This window comes from Patagioenas fasciata, chromosome 2 (assembly GCF_037038585.1).
Source record: "Patagioenas fasciata isolate bPatFas1 chromosome 2, bPatFas1.hap1, whole genome shotgun sequence".
Taxonomy (NCBI): Eukaryota; Metazoa; Chordata; class Aves; order Columbiformes; family Columbidae; genus Patagioenas; species Patagioenas fasciata.
Window position 1 is genome coordinate 26,209,314 of NC_092521.1, and position 18,851 is coordinate 26,228,164.

General features: G+C 36.7%; 1 protein-coding gene across 2 annotated transcripts in view; it reads left to right on the plus strand.

Annotated features, from left to right (window-relative positions):
- The window catches only part of RAD54B (RAD54 homolog B), a 63,509-nt gene extending 44,976 nt beyond the window's left edge, over window positions 1-18,533 (plus strand). For both annotated transcript variants that reach the window (XM_071803945.1, XM_071803946.1), the window contains 10 exons: window positions 1,841-2,003; window positions 2,706-2,931; window positions 7,149-7,356; window positions 7,894-8,033; window positions 8,615-8,905; window positions 10,286-10,461; window positions 12,720-12,981; window positions 14,204-14,270; window positions 14,593-14,793; window positions 17,685-18,533. In XM_071803945.1, the coding sequence (XP_071660046.1) occupies window positions 1,841-2,003; window positions 2,706-2,931; window positions 7,149-7,356; window positions 7,894-8,033; window positions 8,615-8,905; window positions 10,286-10,461; window positions 12,720-12,981; window positions 14,204-14,270; window positions 14,593-14,793; window positions 17,685-17,902 (1,952 nt within the window). In that variant the 3' untranslated portion in view covers window positions 17,903-18,533. The remainder of the gene's footprint in view (window positions 1-1,840; window positions 2,004-2,705; window positions 2,932-7,148; window positions 7,357-7,893; window positions 8,034-8,614; window positions 8,906-10,285; window positions 10,462-12,719; window positions 12,982-14,203; window positions 14,271-14,592; window positions 14,794-17,684) is intronic.
- Window positions 18,534-18,851: the final 318 nt, after the last annotated feature.

The window sequence follows — 18,851 nt, forward strand, 5'->3', positions numbered from 1 at the left end:
GGAGTTATATTCTGCTGATGCTTCTATCTTTCAGATGGAAGATAGACATGAGTTTAAAAAAATGTTACTAAACAGAGCAATGCATATTAAAAAAAATACAAGTTTGTTTTATTTTCTTACTATAGTTACACCTCCATTCTACTTCTTACCTCATATCCTGAGACTATGGGACTTTCAAAAGCTGCTACCTGGCTGCTATGTAAATAAACAATGAAATCTCAATGAAGTGGTAATTAGTGATATCATTGGGCTTTTTGTAAGAGCAACCTTATAAACACCAGCTTCTGGTCTGAATTCAACTTATGTTGTATCTAAGATTGTTCCTGTGGTTGCAAGATGATACTGCCTTAGCTTCCTAATGTAAGATCTGGCAAAGACCTGATATATTCAATGCTCAGATTAACTTTGTTGTTTTCGCACTAGTCTGTCAAAAAGCTCTGGGTTATTTTATTTCTCTTCTGATGGATCTAAGTACCTTTTATGAGATTTCCCTACATTGCCTGACATGAAGAACCCTCAACACATCAGTAGGTTGTGCTCTCACTCATTAGTGTTGCCCACATGGGAGAATTGCGTAGTTTATTTAATACCTTGTTGCATAAGCTCTTTCAGAAGTAATGGAGATACTTTCCTAGACCTGGGCCTTGGAACTGGAGCATTCAGAGGTTTTCATGTTGAGGTCTATGCCAACAGCTGGTTGAACTGCAGGTTCTTCAAAATGGGAAGCCATTTATCCTTGTGCTCAACAGAACAGGGCACAGTGACAAAGATGTAAATCTTCTACGTCTGATTTCTAAGCTCATCATTGCTCTTCTGAGCCTTGTTTCTTCCCCATCTCCGAGGCTGCAAAATTTTGTCAGAAAAGTTACCTTTTTGTCACCACTGGCTCTCATCTGTACAGGCATGTGATTTGATATAATTTATCAGAACTCAGCCCTTTGTCAGTAGGATACAAAATCTCCCTGAATGATACAAGCCATCAACCAACATATTCCCATGAATAAATTATCAGTATAGATCTGCTCTGGTGACATAGCAATACCAGCAGCTATGCATTGCTCTCTCATTCTGTCCGCTGACAATACAAGTTTTCAGTGAGGATATGTGGCATCAATATAAGCAACACAGTATGGACAGTGTCTGGCGAAATGATGGCATTAGAGTTTGTAAACAAATTATGGCAAGCAAAAATATCATTTAGATGTAGCCAAAGAATATATCCCAAACTTCATGCTCTCTGTCTCTGTATGTCTTCAACCTGTCAGCTTCCTTTATTGATGCACTGTGGCAGCCTTTGTCAGCTCACTCACAGTGCTTCCCTATTTTTTTTTTAACAGATTCTTGTCTTTTTATCTGTGTTTCTCAGGCAGAGAAGTGTTTCTGGGCAGCTACAAGAGTATCCCCTTGAAATGTAGTGTCTAGACTTTATGTAGGTCATTGTTTATGTTCTTTTTCTTAAACTTTCCTTTAATAAGCCTTTTAGAACTTCCTCTGATTTAACTCTATGCATTCAAAGTCATCTTGCAACATTCATTAGGTAGGCAGTTTCACCTCGTGTTAAAATATACTGAGATTTCTCAGTTTTTCACCTTCACCTTTGACGAAAATGCAGACTATTTGGGAACCCTCTGTGAAAGGATTTTTTATTTAGAAAGCTATCTAGATGCTCCATTGGTAAATCCATTTTCTGTCTGGGAATGATAAGTATATTAAACAGTATATTTAACAGTCATTAGATCATTGACTTTACTCTCTAGCTGAGTTATAGAAATTATAATCTTTGTTAACAGACTAAAAATAGTGATTTTGTGCAATACTTGCATATGTTTTGAACTTCAAGATTCTCTGGTTATGCCAAGACCAAATGCAAGTCATCAGTGGACGTTCAATAAGGCTGGTTTACCTGTGGTGGATGTAGTTGTGGATCCATACATTGCAAATAATCTACGACCGCATCAGAGAGAAGGAATTATATTTCTATATGAATGTGTAATAGGAATGAGGTAAGACAATAATTATCCTTTTGGCTTTCAATACCTGTGGTATTTTCATACCCATGTTCTAAATTAAACAATTTGAATAGGAAGATTTGAGCAATTATTCAGTTAATTAATAATAGTAATTTTCCCCCAGTAAAGGTTGTTTTTTGTGACCTGTATGTAGCATAATGCTTGCTGTGATTTTGCCAGATGTGATGAGAAGCTGCTGCACCAAAAGGCCTGTCAGTTCTACTGCAAACACTAAGTCTTGTGAACATGGATTACAATCTAACCTGTGCTAAAGCACACTGCTTTCTGGGATTTATAATTCATATAATTCATACTTATTCATATAATTTATAGTTCAGGCGTTTAGGATAAAGAAGCTGCTGTACGAGCCTGCTGATAGAATACAGTAGTATTTTCAAAATAATTTTACCAAATAATAGATTAGTATTCAAAGGTATATTCGAATTTTAAAAATATTAGATAATATTTATATATAGTTTATTTGGTTTCCGAGGACTAAAGCATTAACCTAGAAAGTGATGAATTTTACTCTAAGGTCTTCTGGTATAACTGAATGAAAACCTACAGTAGAGCATAAGTATAAATAGGCTCTTTATGCTTCAGAAAACAACTACAAGAAGCAATTGCCTAAACCAGTTGTGAATAATTATAGATATGTCTTTTAAATTGTGACCACCACCTAATTATATCTTACAGAGTCAGTGGCAGATTTGGAGCTATTCTTGCTGATGAAATGGGCTTAGGAAAAACATTGCAATGCATTGCGCTTGTCTGGACTCTTCTGCGTCAAGGGGTCTATGGGTGCAAACCTGTACTAAAGCGAGTGCTGATTGTCACCCCTGGGAGTTTGGTAAAAAACTGGCAAAAAGAATTTCAGAAATGGTTGGGAAGTGAAAGGATCAAAGTCTTTACAGTTGATCAGGTAAGATTTATTTCCGAAAGGGGATTAGGTCATATTTGGCTCAGAGTATTGGATTTGTGATTTTTTTTCCTTTTTTTTTTTTTTTTTTTAGTTTTAAAACCAGAGACCAAAACTAGTAATTCTCTATTAATATTTATTTACAATATTTATTTCTCCTTCAGGTAATTGTCTATATGGGCATTTAGCTCTCAGTAGCCAGGTCCTAACTCAAGCTCATCTGCCTGTGTAGCATATGTCTGTCTTATCTTCCCTCGGCCTTGACCTTTTAAGATATAAGAGGTGACACCTGCTCCATGTGCCTCTTCAGTTCAAGGAAGAGCTTTCTGCTGTCTATCAAAGTGTCCACCTTCCCTGCTTTATGTACCGGAGCATCTACCTTGACTGACTTGTACTCTGTTTCTCTGGTAGTTGCTTCTGTTCTGTACTGAAAAATTTTTCCTCTTTGTTTTATCTGTGTGTTTCAGGTTACTCCAGAAAGTTACTCCTTCTACTGTCACTGTCAATGATTAGGTTTATGTCAGGATAATTTAAGGTCGTGTGAGTTACCAAGCCTAGAGGCTCAGTGTTAGATAATGTGAATATCTCTTGTCTCTAGAAGAAAGCAGGCATTTACAAATCTTAATAAAGAAGCCGATGATGCTGATCCCTTTTGCTTTTATAGTGGAGCTGTTCCCAGTGGTGATGGCATTCCCAGGTTGCTGTAGGGCCTGGATGAATCCCATGTGCTGACAAAGTATTTTATCTCTTAATCTCCTTGTTATACCTTTAGGGTTTTGTCTTTGGTTTTGAAAATATATTTATTTTCCAAAATTATTTTTAACCTAATAGTTCCATACAAGTAGACTGAAGAAACAAATTGTATTTCATTCTGAAGATAACTTGATTCTTACATAAACCAGATTTGCCTTTAGTTTCTTTCATTATCCTTATTATCTGTATGGAAGAGCGAATATTTCAGATGAAATGGAAGTTTTCAGACTGTTTTTAAACTCTTTTTTAGAGTGCATGAAATTTTGTAACAATCATTATTTCTTTGAATTCCACTCATTATTTCCAAACCCTTGAAATTGCTGAACCTACTCACCTTCCACTGAGGACAATCTACATGTAATAGGTGCTCTTTCCATCATTTGCTTTTTGTAGTTACTTGTTCAAGATGTGGAAATGAAGCGAACTGACTTGTCAGGAACTAGAGTGTAATATAGGTTAGGATGAGAATTATGGAAGGTTTTAAAAGAAATGGACACAAGGCAAAATATTATATGGCAACATTTTACCTGACAAGATAGCTAGAAATAATTGAACATCTTCTTGCAGTTTTTATGAATAATCTTGGGAGGATAAAACCTGAATTTGCTGGCAGTTACTATGACCCAAAATATCAGTAGCTTTCTTTTTCTTTTAATTTAAATAACTGATGTTCTTACTCATCTCATTGGAGACACTTGGATTGAGATCACTCAGCAGCTTCTAAGATTTTTCCCAAATAACAAGGGAACATTGTCATGCAAAAGGAAGACACAATATGACTTGCCTGGGGTACAATGAGGTATTTCAAAATAATTTACTGTCTGTCATCTCTGGAAAAACAGCAATTACCATACTGCTATTTCTCCCTATAACTTAAAAGGAAGAGCTTGTCTCAAAGGTTTTTTCTATTCTTGCCTGGAAGGAATACATTCAAAGAACTGGCAAACTTTTAAAAGTGTGTTGGGTATGTTTTCCTCACTTTCACACTGAAGCACCTCTAACTGATTCTACCTCTTTAGTAACAGACTCTTTAAAAGGCAGGACATTATTAAATACTTCTGTTAAAATGCAAAAGTCATATAGAGGGTGTTGCTTTTAAAATGAAGACATCCTCACAAAGGTTGCATTTAGGTCTCGTTAATGCATGTTATCAGCATTTGAGATGTGTTTGAGAGAATAACTCCTTTATCTGTTTGCAGAATATCACTTCTACTGGGGTTGTTCTGGTTTGATTTTTAAGTAAAAATATCTGGAGAATTAATTAAATCATGGTTTACATTGCTTCATGGTTCAGCCTTTAATTTACGCTCTACCAGCTATATTGGATTTGGACTAGTGCAAAGAAGGGTCTGTTCGAAGAGTAAGTCTGGGACATTATGGAGCTCTAATACTGATTGACAATTTCTCCATATGTAGCTTCTGGCAACTCACTTAAACCTGTCAAGTCACTTTGAGTAGCTGTGAAAATGGAGGCTATAATACATATATATCTTGCAACCAGTTAAGAGGATAAATTAATTACTTTAAATTAGCTTGTAAATTTATTTTAATTTTTAGTCCATCATCCACTGCTGTTATTATATACGGCAGTGGATATATTACGTTTAGCTCCAGGGGGCTTATAATATGTCAAGACTCTCCTGTGTTTTTTAAGGGGTCCAGAAGAGTTGATGTTTTACCAGGGGAGGGTTGTTGGAGACAGTTCCCCAGTGGCCCCATCACTTTCCCCGTAGTTTCAGCTTACACCCAGCAAGTGTAGGAAAACAAAATGATTTATGAACCCCGGACATCTTCTGATCTTGACTATCCCAACAGAAGGTCAGAGAAGCATCGCGTCTGTCTGCAGGACTGCAATGTGGAGCTTGAATACTGGGCAGGGACAACGTTGGGTGTTGCCTACAGGGATCCTCTCTGTCTCTCTTTCTGTGTTGGGAAATTTACTGCTCCTGTTTTGAAACTGGTAGTTAACTACAGAAAAAACAGGAATGCTCGGGCCCCATCCAGACACCTGGGGAAATAGGTGCCTGCCCTTGTTTCCTGCTCCTCACTGTTCCTTGCTTCCACCAGCGTGTGCTGGGCTTCATCCTGAGCAGCATGTGGGGACTGATCTACCACAAGGTACTTTGTGAGATTAATGTGCCAGATTCGGCCCACAGATTCATCTCAATTACCTGCTAGGAGGCTCTAAAGGTTGTGATAATTAAGTGGTGCTGCTTTTACAGTGTATTACACCATCTGGCTCCAGACTTAGTTGTCTGTGTTTGGTAACTGATCTTGTTTGGAAATAAAAATACCTTCTTAGTCTCTAGCTTGATTTGCTTTCACAATTAAAGAGGTTTTGCAGCTTGTCCAAAGGGTCCATAGCTTACTTAGTGAGCATCGTTAGGAAACAGGAAGGAGCATGCAGGGAGTAAGTGGCTGGAGCTGAGCGCACGCACCCACAGTACATTTTTCCATTTTTATGCACAATTGCAAGACAAGTAAGCAATACTAGTACATTCACAAGTTTGTACAGAGATGTAAGTATTTCTAGGAAAATTTTTTGGAAGAAGCTCCCCATCACATTACAGTGACCTTTTCATTTATTGTGTCTCTTTTTAAAGCTGGTTTTGTCTCTAAGGACTGGAACTCTGCAAGTCCTGTTCTGCTCAGACTCAAGTGCAATCATATGGGCAGCTCCTGTTGGTTTTCCTTATCATCACATTTGGTAACAAGCAAGCAGACTTTGTTCTGGTTATTTAATTTAGGAGTTCAACAAAAGTCTTGATGTCTCTTGCAGGAAGAGGGTTTGAAGGGTTTGTAAGGGTAAAGAGGCTCACAACCATTTTCTGACCACCGATAGAGGGTTTAGAAATCAATTGCATTTATTTACCAATATACAGGTCCTGGTTTTGGGGCTTGTTTTGGGCTTTGTTTTTGGAGTCCCAAGTTGCCCTTATTTGTTGGCCAACCCATAAATGTTAAGGGCTTTTAAAAAAGTTAATACTGTATTCAGTTCAAAACTACAAGACAAGTTGTAGGTCGGTGGAATGTGGTAACTTCCTACTGGACCACATGACTGCACCCTTCAGCTTGAGATCACAAAGCGAAGGTACTGGTACCTGCTTCTGTCTCTTTGTTGTCTTGGCTTTAACTATTCATTTGAAGCTTCCCTTAATGCTGGAACTGGGGACCTGTTACAGGGAACCTGTGCTTTTCACTGTCGCAGTAATGTGACCCAAAGGATTTGAAGGCCTAAAAGAATAATACATTTTCTTTTAATGAGGTGGTAAAAGTCTAAATTGCTGTATCAGATCCCATATTTCCTTTGCAAATTAGGAAAGAAGCAATAATCCAGGCTCCTGGAGGAGATAGTAGATGTCTTGTGTCATGCTAGAAAAATTTCTGTAGGCACTGGATGTTTAAGGAATATGATGAGAGATCTCAAAAGATATAGTTGTATGATATGTTCTCTTTTATACCTGCAGGACCACAAAGTAGAAGAATTCATTGGTTCACCACTTTATTCAGTTTTGATAATAAGTTACGAGATGCTACTCCGCTCTTTGGATCAAATTCAGGCTATAGAATTTAATCTCCTAATATGTGATGAAGGACATCGTCTGAAAAATAGCTCTATTAAGACAACTACAGCCCTCACAAGTCTGTCTTGTGAGAGGAGAATTATCCTTACTGGTTAGTATCTGTAACTACTTTTGGTATTTAGCTATGCTAATAGTATTAGGTTGGGGTAAAGGAAAAAGCTATTTTAAATATGACAGGAGCACAGCATACATTTTGGCAATAGATATTAAATGCACAAATCTGGGGTCTTGAAAAAGCAGAGTATTTACTTTTTTTTTTTTTTTAAATAAATGCAAAATTTGTGCAACTTCAGGGACAGGCAGGGAGCATGGGAACTTCTCTAAGGGAATCAGGACTCTGTTTACATGTACTCAATGTTTTCCTTTGCAGTTATTTAGTAAAATTGATTTAGAACTTGACTTTATAAATTCCTTTGTCAAAACCATTACATGTGCAGTCAGCTTAGTTGGGGGGACAGTAGTTTATTAATCATGATAAAGTTCTACATTAATTCAGTACTCTGAGTAATTGAAGCAAAACATCTGTTTTCAGGATGTGTTCTCAACATTAAACCCCATGTTCGGTGATTTTACTTCTGTCATTTTCAAGAAAAAGTTATCAAATGCAAAATTATTTTTTTCTTTCCAGGTACTCCAATCCAAAATGACTTGCAAGAATTTTATGCATTAATAGAGTTTGTGAATCCAGGAATACTTGGTTCTTTATCCACATATAGAAAGATATATGAGGAACCGATTGTCAGGTCTAGAGAACCTTCAGCAACAGAGGTATATTATTGAAAAAACGCAGTTATAAAAGAAAATTCACAGACAGCACTGTGAAATTTGCTTTCTATGGAATAAAATAAAGTTCAAGACTAATAGCAGCAAAAGCTTTTCAGCTTCCTGCTTGAAATAAAATCTATTGTTCTCCAAAGGGAGCTGGAGGAATACATGCACATTGAGATCTCAGCATTTCAGCTGCCTATTAATTATCAGGGAAAAATTGTTCTCCCATCACCTTGCATTCCCAAGAATGCCATGTGAATTACCATATGATGATACTTTATTCATTCTTTGTTTCTCCATGGTACTGCAAAATTTACATCTGTCAAGAAATTCTAAAATATAATCCGAACCCTGGGTGTCTTCTGGGACATTATCTTTCTTTGCATAAGACTTTAGAAACCAGACCTAGAACTAAGATGATGCAGTAGTATTAATTGGAGAAGAATGGATCATTATAGTCCCATGTTAGAAAATGGTATCACACATTTAACATATTCTTTAACTACCCTAATTAAAATCATACAGAAAATTATTGTGATGAAATGCAAGACTGTCATTAATTTTGTGCTTTGTTGGTTTAGGAGGAAAAGGAATTAGGAGAAAAAAGAGCAGCAGAACTCACGCGTCTCACTGGACTCTTTATTCTTAGGAGAACTCAGGAGGTTATAAACAAATTTCTGCCCCCCAAAAAGGAGAGCATAATCTTCTGCCGACCAACAGTGCTGCAACTTGAATTGTATCGAAAACTGCTTAATTCTCAAGTTATTAGGTTCTGCTTACAAGGCAGACTGGAAAACAGCCCTCACCTCATATGTATAGGAGCTTTGAAAAAACTTTGCAATCATCCATGTCTTCTGTTTAAAGCTATAAAGGTATCTATTTGTGTGGGAGTGGGTGCCTGCAATTAGTCATTTCAGCAGACAAAGGTCACTGAAACTATGTTATGGTCAATGTGCCTGTTACTTAAGGTCATTTCCATACTCTCTTCTCAAATACACCTTCCTTTAGATCTGCTTTCAAAAACATAAATGTTAGGAAATCTGAATGTACTCAGGGAAGGTATCTCACCAGTTTCCCGTTGCCTTATGGTATTTTCTTGTTCTTTGTTTATTTTCCATCTTGATCTTTTCTCTGCATATTTGTAAAAATTTATATAAATGTGAATTTTACAAAGAAGACTGTTAGCTAGAGGTTATTCTGTGTACTCTGTTTGCTGATTCCTCTGAAACCTCCCTGTCCACATGATCATTTCACTCTCTCGAGCTCAGTGACTCTGGGAGCTTCAGGCTCAAGATGCCCATGATACCAGGTGTCTCCATGTCCCCTTCTTCTGGGATCCTGTCACTATATACATCTTGTTATTTCTATAGAAGTATTCTCATTCCTATAGGTAAATAATGTGATAGTTAGAATTTGGTAATACTAACTTCTGTGGCCACTAAAATTCCAAGTAAGGTGAGAGGAAATGTAAATCTTAAAAGATGTTCTTTGTGACTTGTCGGAATGTCCACAGCAAAGACCTCCCTGTAACTTTCCACTCTGCCAAGTAAAGTTCATTGCCTTTACTTCAAACTATAAGCATTAGGAATTGTTTGTACGTGAAAATGTAATGCTTTAGAAACTATAGGGATGGAAAGGACTATATGTGCCAGTCATTTATTACTGTTGTGGTTTTGACATTTGAGTAGTTTGTCTTTTTCCTCCCTGTGAAACATTTTTTGTCAAACTACAGCAAAACAGTACCTTTATTTCTTGTATTTTATTGTTTTTACTTGATAGCTTTTCTTCATTTCCACATGCATAACTGAATCTTAATGACAGCATCTTCCTAAAAAAAGTAAATGACTGGGAAGTTCCATAATAAGGTATTATGAAATTGAGAAAGAATAAACAGAGTATTATTTTTTCCCCAAAGTTTTAGATATGGCTTTGTTGTGGATGTACGTCTGTGTGGTTGTTTATGTAGAGAAGTAGAAATAAAACACATTTTTCAGTTTTAAGTATTTCAGCTTTCTGCTCAGCTGAAAACAACGTCTTAGATTAGAGGTTGTAAACCAAAATAAGTGCTATCAGTATTTTAAAACTGTGCCTTCAATCCAGTATTGGGAGGTTGTCATGCTTACATGATACACTACTTCATGGTAGCTTTTGATGCCTCCTTTTGTCTTTGTAAGAAAAATATAGCAGACTTTAAAAAATCCCTGAAACATGTTAGAGGGGATATAGAGCTTAAATCCTTTTATTTTCAATAGGAAAAAAGCTGTGACTGTATGTCTGATGAACATGATGAATCCAGTCTCTACGAAGGTCTGATAGATGTCTTTCCCCAAGATTATACTTCAGATTCTTTCTCTGAAACGGACTCAGGAAAATTGCAGGTGCTGGTGAAGTTGTTAGCAGCAATCCATGAGCTCAACCCTTCTGAGAGGCAAGTGTAAAAGAGAGATAAAAGGGAGATAATGGGATATTGTTTTGCTTTTCTAATGCATGGGGGTGTAATATTCAAAATAAAGGTGTTGTAGCTCTTTGCAGAGGTACCAAGAATGTTTATACATTGTACTCCAGGCTCTTCCTTGTTCAATTACTAAACTAGGACTTGTAGGTGACATAATTTCAAAGTTACTCTTCATGTTTTTTCCAGATAAAAATCCTTGTATTTTTCATACGGACTTCCAGCAACTAAATTTGCTACAACCCCTGTACTATGATGTTCTGTCTTTACTTGCAAAGACTTTCCAATGCTTTGTATCTCCTTGAGAAGCTGTATTCATGTATTAAATATTTTAAATTGCACTAAAGTGTTTTTAATTACCAGATTATAAATTATTTCCTCTTTAATCACATTTAAGTGTTTAGTGCTTGCTACCTCTTCTGTTCAGGGCAACCAGATGCAACAGGTGAACCTGCACAGCAACTGCTCATTTCCCCCATGGTAAAAGCCACTGATATGTAGGAAAACCTGTGTTTATCATGGGGTCATAGGATGCACGTGGTTTGTTACTATAGAATTGCTGACTCATGGAAATCTCACATGACCTTGTATCCCATGATGACTTTTTTACATACTCATGCCTTAAAGCTGAGCTATTCCAAAAGTATTTAGCTTTTAACTTTTATTTAAACTGATGCTTAAACAGGACATGCTGTAATTCAGTAGCAGGAAGTAACAGCAGATCTCTTCACACTGATGTAACGGAGTTTGTTTTTTCCTGATGCTCTCTTTACAAATCAGAAAGCTGAGCCTATCTTTGGAATTTATATGCCTAACATTCACTGAAACCAGTGACAGCTAAATATAGAAATGCGCTGCCTTTGTTTCTTGTCGGTCAAAAGAAGCAGGGGGATCGGGAAAAAGCACCTTTGCCTGTATCAGTGCTATAGGAGCTACTGAGCTACAGCTGGTGTTGAGGCATAATTTTACATCTTTAAAAGTCCGTTACTTTAATTCAGTGCTGATCATGTTTCTTCTTCTTTTGTTTATCTGCTCACATTAGTACTAAATAGTTTTTGCTACATACAGACTCAATTCCAGTCCTGTTATAAAGCTTATGTTCTTATTTTGAGTAAAAAGTGTGAGTTTGGGGTTGATTGACAAAAATTCAGTCTTGCAAAGTCTTTACAGACAAGTCTTGGATGTAGTTTGATTGTAGAGTCAACTGTAATAATAAAAATACTTTAAAACCATTTAAAAATATTAATTTGCCAGATTTTCCCTGAAATTATTTGTCCAGTTCTTCGGTACTTGTTTTAGATCAAAAGTTGTTCTAAAAAATGGAGCAGCTTTGATGGAATTTTGTACATTTAGTTTAGATTATTACAGACCTCCAAACAAGATCTAGCAGAAAATGCCCTAACTGTGCTTATTATTTTATTTGTGCCTTAAATTCAAATTATCTTTCTTTGTCCCTTCAGTAGAATAATTCTTATTGTCTGGGAAGACAGAAATTCTGGATTTGTACAACTCTGAAACTTATTTAGTAAAAATTTTAGAGAAAAAACACTGACATAATGTAGGTCATTAGTGTAAAGGATCAGGAGACTGATTTTGCTTAAAAAAATAACAATGACAAAAGTTCAGACCATATTTTTTGTGATATCTTTCAGCATCCTTCATCCCAGTTTTTTCAGTCATAAGATGTAGGAAAGAGTCATAGAATCATAGAATCGTAGAAGTAATTGCTTTTGTATTTGACTGTCATGATTTTGTTTATTAGAATTTTCTGAGGTTGTCTATAGCAGTTCACAGTATCTTTTTCAGTAAGTAGAGTCATATATGCATATTATTTATTAGCTGATGCAACATCCTCACCCTCTACAAATGATGCCTTAACAGCAGCTATTTTGTATAAATAGATATATATATATATATTTATATTTAAAAAAACCCGGATCTCTGTGCTGGTTCTGAATCCCCGCAGTCTGTGCATTAAGCCAAATTCTTTTGCAAAGAAAGCATTCATTATTTAGCGTTTGAATGTTTGACAATAGGTACAATGTATCCAAATCTAGAATATGCTTCAAATTAATTGGAAATGTTCTGTTTCTTAGGAAATATGAGTGACCTCAGGTTGCTATGTGATTTTTACTTGACTCGTAATTTTATTTTCTTCGATGTCTTCAGTAATTTATCATTGGACTTTAACAAGGTCTAAGATGATAAGGTAACTTTGTTTTGCTCTTTGACAGAGTCGTGCTGGTATCCAATTACACTCAGACATTAAACGTATTACAAGAGACATGCAAACGTTATGGATACTCTTATACTAGACTTGATGGAAACACTCCTGTTTCCCAACGGCAACAGATTGTTGATAATTTTAATAGCAAATTCAGTCCAGCTTTTATCTTTTTGCTGAGTTCAAAGGCCGGCGGAGTAGGACTCAATCTGGTTGGAGCATCTCATTTGGTCCTGTATGATATCGACTGGAATCCGGCTACCGATATTCAGGTCTGATACAACCATGTACATGGGGATTGGGGTGGGCTTCAAATGAGATGTTGATTTTAGGCTTTGCATCTCTTATTGCTACCCAACTATCACATTGCATCTGGACAGGTATATTGCTGGAGGAAAACTGTCTGAGAAGAAATGAAGAAACATTTTTTTGTCATGTTATGTATGTTGGTATCATTAGGGTTACTATCAATTTGCAGTACCTGAGAAAAAGGGAGAGGTTCTGGTCAGAATTAAGAGAATGAGAAAATCATGTGGCAATGATGCCAGAAGAAAGAAAACAAAGCCAGTTCAGTGCTATTCTTGTAATGGTACTGTTGGACTCCAGGTATTATTTAGTTGGCATAAATGTTCACTTAAAATCGTCCTTAATTATGACAATTCTAAAAAAATCTTTTTATAAATGCAATAAGAAACTTTTTATTGTTGAGTAGTACTGTATGCTTAATACTGGAAGTCAACTCTGATCCTTGGCCCTGCTTCTGTTTTAAGTGTGAATTAGTACCCTCATGTGGTCATTTCTCTTGCTGTGTGAAACAGTCTGCTGGGTCAGGCAGAATGGCTACAGGTTGCCAAAGAGCACAGGCCACGCTGTGGGTACTTGTACCCGATATGTATGTGTAACCCTTATGTTTTTGACAAAAATCATGTAACAGTACTCAGTTACATTTTGTTTGTTTAAGAATTAAAGGGTGCGTGAAACACTAATTTTACAGTTTTAAAAGAAATTGGAATGTCATTTTTAAAGCTGTATTGTAGCAAAAAAACACTTGGAGATGGTGAACAATGACGAGTGTTTAGGGACATGGTCTAGTGCTAGAGTTAGGTTATGGTTGGACTCGATCCTGAGGGTCTCTTCCAACCAAAATGATTCTGTGATTCTATTCTCTGAAATATAAAACAGCTGCTAATGCTTGGAAAACGGGATTTCTGGCAAGAAGGAGGTGAAACCCCTACCTTCCTACTACTCTACACAGAAAGAAGGGAGGCTAAATGGCAGAAAGCAAATTATGTTTTCAAAATTGTTTACAGTTAATAACAGAAAATTGTAAAAACAGCCAAGGGCTGTTACTGAGGAATACTTTCTTGGGACAACATCTTTTCAGTGAGGTAGCAGAACTGGTAATTTTGATCAGTGGAGGCCACAAGTTCTAGCTGAAATACTATAATACAGAAGGTTGTTAATGCTCTTCCTCTTTTTTTTTTTTTTCCTCAGGCAATGGCCAGAGTGTGGAGAGATGGTCAGAAACACACTGTACATATCTACAGACTGCTAACCACAGGTCAGAGGTGATGCTCAAACTTACTCCAGAGTAAGACAGCTGTTGAAATTTTGCAGTAGAAGAGAGGGACAGAGTGTTCTTGGAAATAATTTGCTCTTTAAAACTGTATAAAATTTGTTCTGAATTCAGTTAAAACAGAAATATCACATTGATTCATTTAGCTTTGCTTCTGCTTTAGTAACAGAAGAAAAAGGTGATTTAGCAGTTCATATGAATATTTTAATAAAGAAGTAGATTTGACTTTTCTTCTTTACAATACTGGTCAAAAATTATCTCAGTGTAGGTATTTTTCTTTTTTTTTTTTTTTTTTTTTCCAATACAGGCTCAATAGAAGAAAAGATTTATCAAAGACAGATCAGCAAACAGGACCTTTCTGGGGCAGTTGTAGACCTTTCCAAGACATCTGAACACATCCATTTTTCCATAGAGGAGCTTCGAAATCTCTTTACTCTTCATGAAGATTCCAGCTGTGTTACTCATGACTTGCTGGAGTGCGACTGTATGGGAAATAAAGACCATCAAAGTGAGTTTTTTTTGTATCTCAGGCCATTGCTGAAGTAGTACGTCCATTCTGAGTATATGGTCTGTTGCTGGAGAAAATCGTGATGCTCAGTAAAATAGAATTGAAGTAACGATGTTAACTGTGGAATCATCCAGATGATACGTGAAGAGGAGAAAAGATTCATTCCTTGCAGTAACAACCAGTTCATATATCATGCCTCTTAATTCCTTGAATTAGCTATGGCCAGCTCAACTACTGTTTTGTTACAACCAAATGACACTATATGGTATTTTGTTAGTACATATTAAAGAACAGTGATGAACAGCTGGTAGGGGTTAGTTCAGAAGCTGTTTATTTGCGGACGGGTATACCAGCCAGTACCGCATGAAGGTCTAAGTAACGATACACCGAATCTCTGGATATAACCCTTCAGTTCACAGTTATTAACCAAAGCTCATGCAGAATAATTCAAATAGGTATTTGAAAAATATTGGAACATCTTCTGGCAGTTGTAAACACAAGTCACATCCATCCTTTCTGAAGGAATCTGTCTCTCATGTTCTTTCGACTTACCAAAATTGTTTTAATACCTTGCTGCATACACATATGTAGGTGTAAGTTAGGAGCAGGATTAAAAAAGAATAATTATTTTATGTTTACATTTCATCCATTTTGATTTTATAACTCATCTAGTTTCTTAAAGGGAGGAGTGTCTATTCCCCTCGTATGTTTCTTTCTTTTGGGCATGAAATATCTATATGCAGTATTCACAGATGTGATAAGGAGGTACCAAGACTGATATCTTCTAAGTGGGCACCGATACCACAGTAAAAAGATCCAAAGAAATTGCTGCAAGAGTGCATGTGCTCAACAGACCCAATTAGACTATTTTGCTTGATGTTTTTCATGTCTCCAGGTAGTAGGCTAGAGTTGGATTCCTTTTTCATCGCGTTTTATGAAAAATGGGAAGGAGTTGGGTAGTGAAAGCACAGTGCTTCTGTAACCATGAGAATTTGAATTTGTCCTTTAATTTTGCTCCACATACTGATTTAATTGCATTTGTATCTTTCTTAATGACTGAAAAATTAGACCACCTGTTTTTACATGACTTGAGTGATGTTCTAAAGTAAGTGATGTCTGCACTAAGGTAATGTTGCAGGATCTGTGTGGAAAAAGCACCTTTAGTGTTAAATGTTAGCCACATTTTCTCACTGATGTGCAGTGCAGCAGGTAGAGTTCCTGGGATGCAAAAATCCAGAGAAATTTTATAATGCTACTATGATGAACACTGAAGCGTATAATTTTATTTAGGATTTTGCAATTGTCTTAATACTCTTGAATTATTATCTTAAGATTCGAACACATACTACATAGTCACAGAATGGTTGGGGTTGGAAGGGACCTCTGGAGATCATCTAGTCCAACCCACCTGCTAGAGCACGTTCACTCAGAGCAGATTGCACAGGAATGTGTCCAGGTGGGTTTTGAATGTCTCCAGAGAAGGAGACTCCACAGTCTCTCTGAGCAGCCTGTTCCAGTGCTCCACTGGTTCCATTGATTCAACCACAACAACAGCCTCTTGGATCTCATGGCAGTGAATGCAACCAGGACTTCCTCGAGGGTAATGATATCTTGATCCCAGTGAACAGAACCTTTTTGGCAGTAAATCAAGGAAAAACCTGAAGGTCATTCTTAGACTTAAGTGGTGGGAATGACAGAACAAGGGGAAGATTTGATTTCCTAAAGAGGATACTGGGGATAGACAGTGGTGCACAGAAAAGGCCAAGAACTTTCACTCTTTTGTCTCTGCCTTTTTTGACAAGTATGATTCAAAAGATAGACTAAAGAGGAGCCAAACAATATAATACAGGCTTCACAATACATGAACTTTTCATAGTGATCTCCATTAGATATAACAATGAGAGTGAGTATTCTTGACCAAGCTCCTGTTGTCCACTTACGCTAGGGCCATCTTTAGGAAACAACACAGTCTTGAAAGGAAGCAGGTAACTGTGCATGGATCATGCAGCTGGGTTACTTGCTATTCTGCTGGCTTCAGATCAGCTACAGAGTGTAAATCTATTGTTTTACCTGATCATGGTGCCATTAATGGAAATATGAATGCAGAAATCTCTAAGGGGCCCCAGGCCTTGGGAACAAACACAGACCCACTGTCAGTGAAGTGATTTTTTTCTATCCAAGATGATTTCATTTATCACATGCATCAGATGAATCATGAAGCCAGCAATGTGTGATATCCCCTGCCATGACCTGGTACTGTTTGGGGCTTTAGGATCCTTTGTCAAAAGTGAATTCCTGCCTTTGTGCTTAAGAGGCAATCATCTTTTCCTTACTGTGATCTACAGTATACTTTATACACAATGTATTTTGTATATTGAACCAGTTGGCATAATTTGGATATACAGAATGAACAGCTCTGTTGTGCTGAGTCAGTGAAATATAATAGCTATTTGAACTATTCTTAGCTGTTTGGAATGGCTCCTCTGGGAGGAAATAGAAGCTAGCATTAATTTTGCTGCAACTTACTTCTAGATTCAGACTTACTTAAAGAATGGGAGTGACCAAAATGTCAGAGAATTAGGAAGACAGAAGAAAGGAAATTGCCAGAGAACATATTTCTTTTCCCATCCATGTATAAAAGGATTTGTCTTTATGCTAGCATATGGTGATTTTGATAAACTCAATCAATGACCAAGAAACAGCCTTTCTCCTCTTACATTTATTTATTATGTTATATTCCCCTCATACATATGTTTGGGTTTCAAAGACATAGAAGGATTATATATGCTGTCCTATTTTCTCTCTTGTTATCACTAACTGGTTTATTGATTCAGACTTAGATTTTCTGTCCTAGTTTTCTCTGATTAGTTTACTGCATCTTTTTTTCCCAGGTTCTACCTCAGATAAGCCTTCTGTATCTAGAAGTTGCCAGCTTGGCCAAAACCATGGGAAGCCTAATTCAAAGAAACCACTCTCCATGTCACAGTTGATGCAATGGAAACATTTCTCTGGGGAACATCACACTCTAGCTGATCCTTTCCTTGAAAGGATAAAAGAGAATGTTTCTTTCATTTTCCAGAATGTAACCAGTCCAACATCCTCCACCTAATAAAACTGAAGTGTCTTTCCTACCACTTACATCCTGCTCTTCATAGGTAAACAACTGATGGGCACTTACCTTCTGTTCTTTTGCCAAGTTCTGTTTTGTGTTTTTCTGACAAGGTTTCTGGGTAAATGTGATTACTGGTGTTTATACAAAGTTACAGTTATTACTAAGTTAATCATACTTACCATAATTATAATATAGATTTTTAAAATTAACTTTGCTTTCCAGTCTTCTGTTGATATAATAATTAGTAAGATTGTTTTTATGCACATTCCTGTGTATGTCTACTTTGGATTATAGTTTTCATTTGATCATAAAGATTTATTGCTTGTAAAGCTGGCAGCTCTTGAGCCAAAACTGATCAGATTAAGCGATGCTATAGACATGCGAATGCTGTTAACAAGACTCTGGTTGGATTTTTGTTTTGACAATGGAAAGTTATATATCTGTATAACTGCAGCTTTATAACAAGGTAGGCGTTTGTTCCCTTGAATTTACCATTTAATAAAACTCAGAGCAAAATCCAGTGAGATCCAAAATTCTGACACCACAGCTTGATACTGTGTCAAAATATTCTGGAATTCAACTATTGCTTTTCCTTGAAAAAATAAACTTTATTTCTCAGATGTACAAAGTACAGGCTTATCTATATTTAGCTGCTCCTTCTAAGGACACTCTTAGCCAAACACAGGAGTAATGAGCATATTTTCATGGTATATTTTTCTGTTACTTTGTCTTCCTTCTTCTTTGAAGGCATGGAAGTTTGAAATCAGTTTACAGCTTTTAAGTGAAGTACTTTGAAAGGCCAAGAAGAGCAGAAGATTGGATAGTTTTCAGAAATACTGCAAACTTACAGAATTTGAAAGACCTTGAGCATGAATAGGGCTCCATTGTGGTAGTCCTGTGTTGTGCCACATGATGTACAACTTCTGGATATTGGGTACATGTTGTG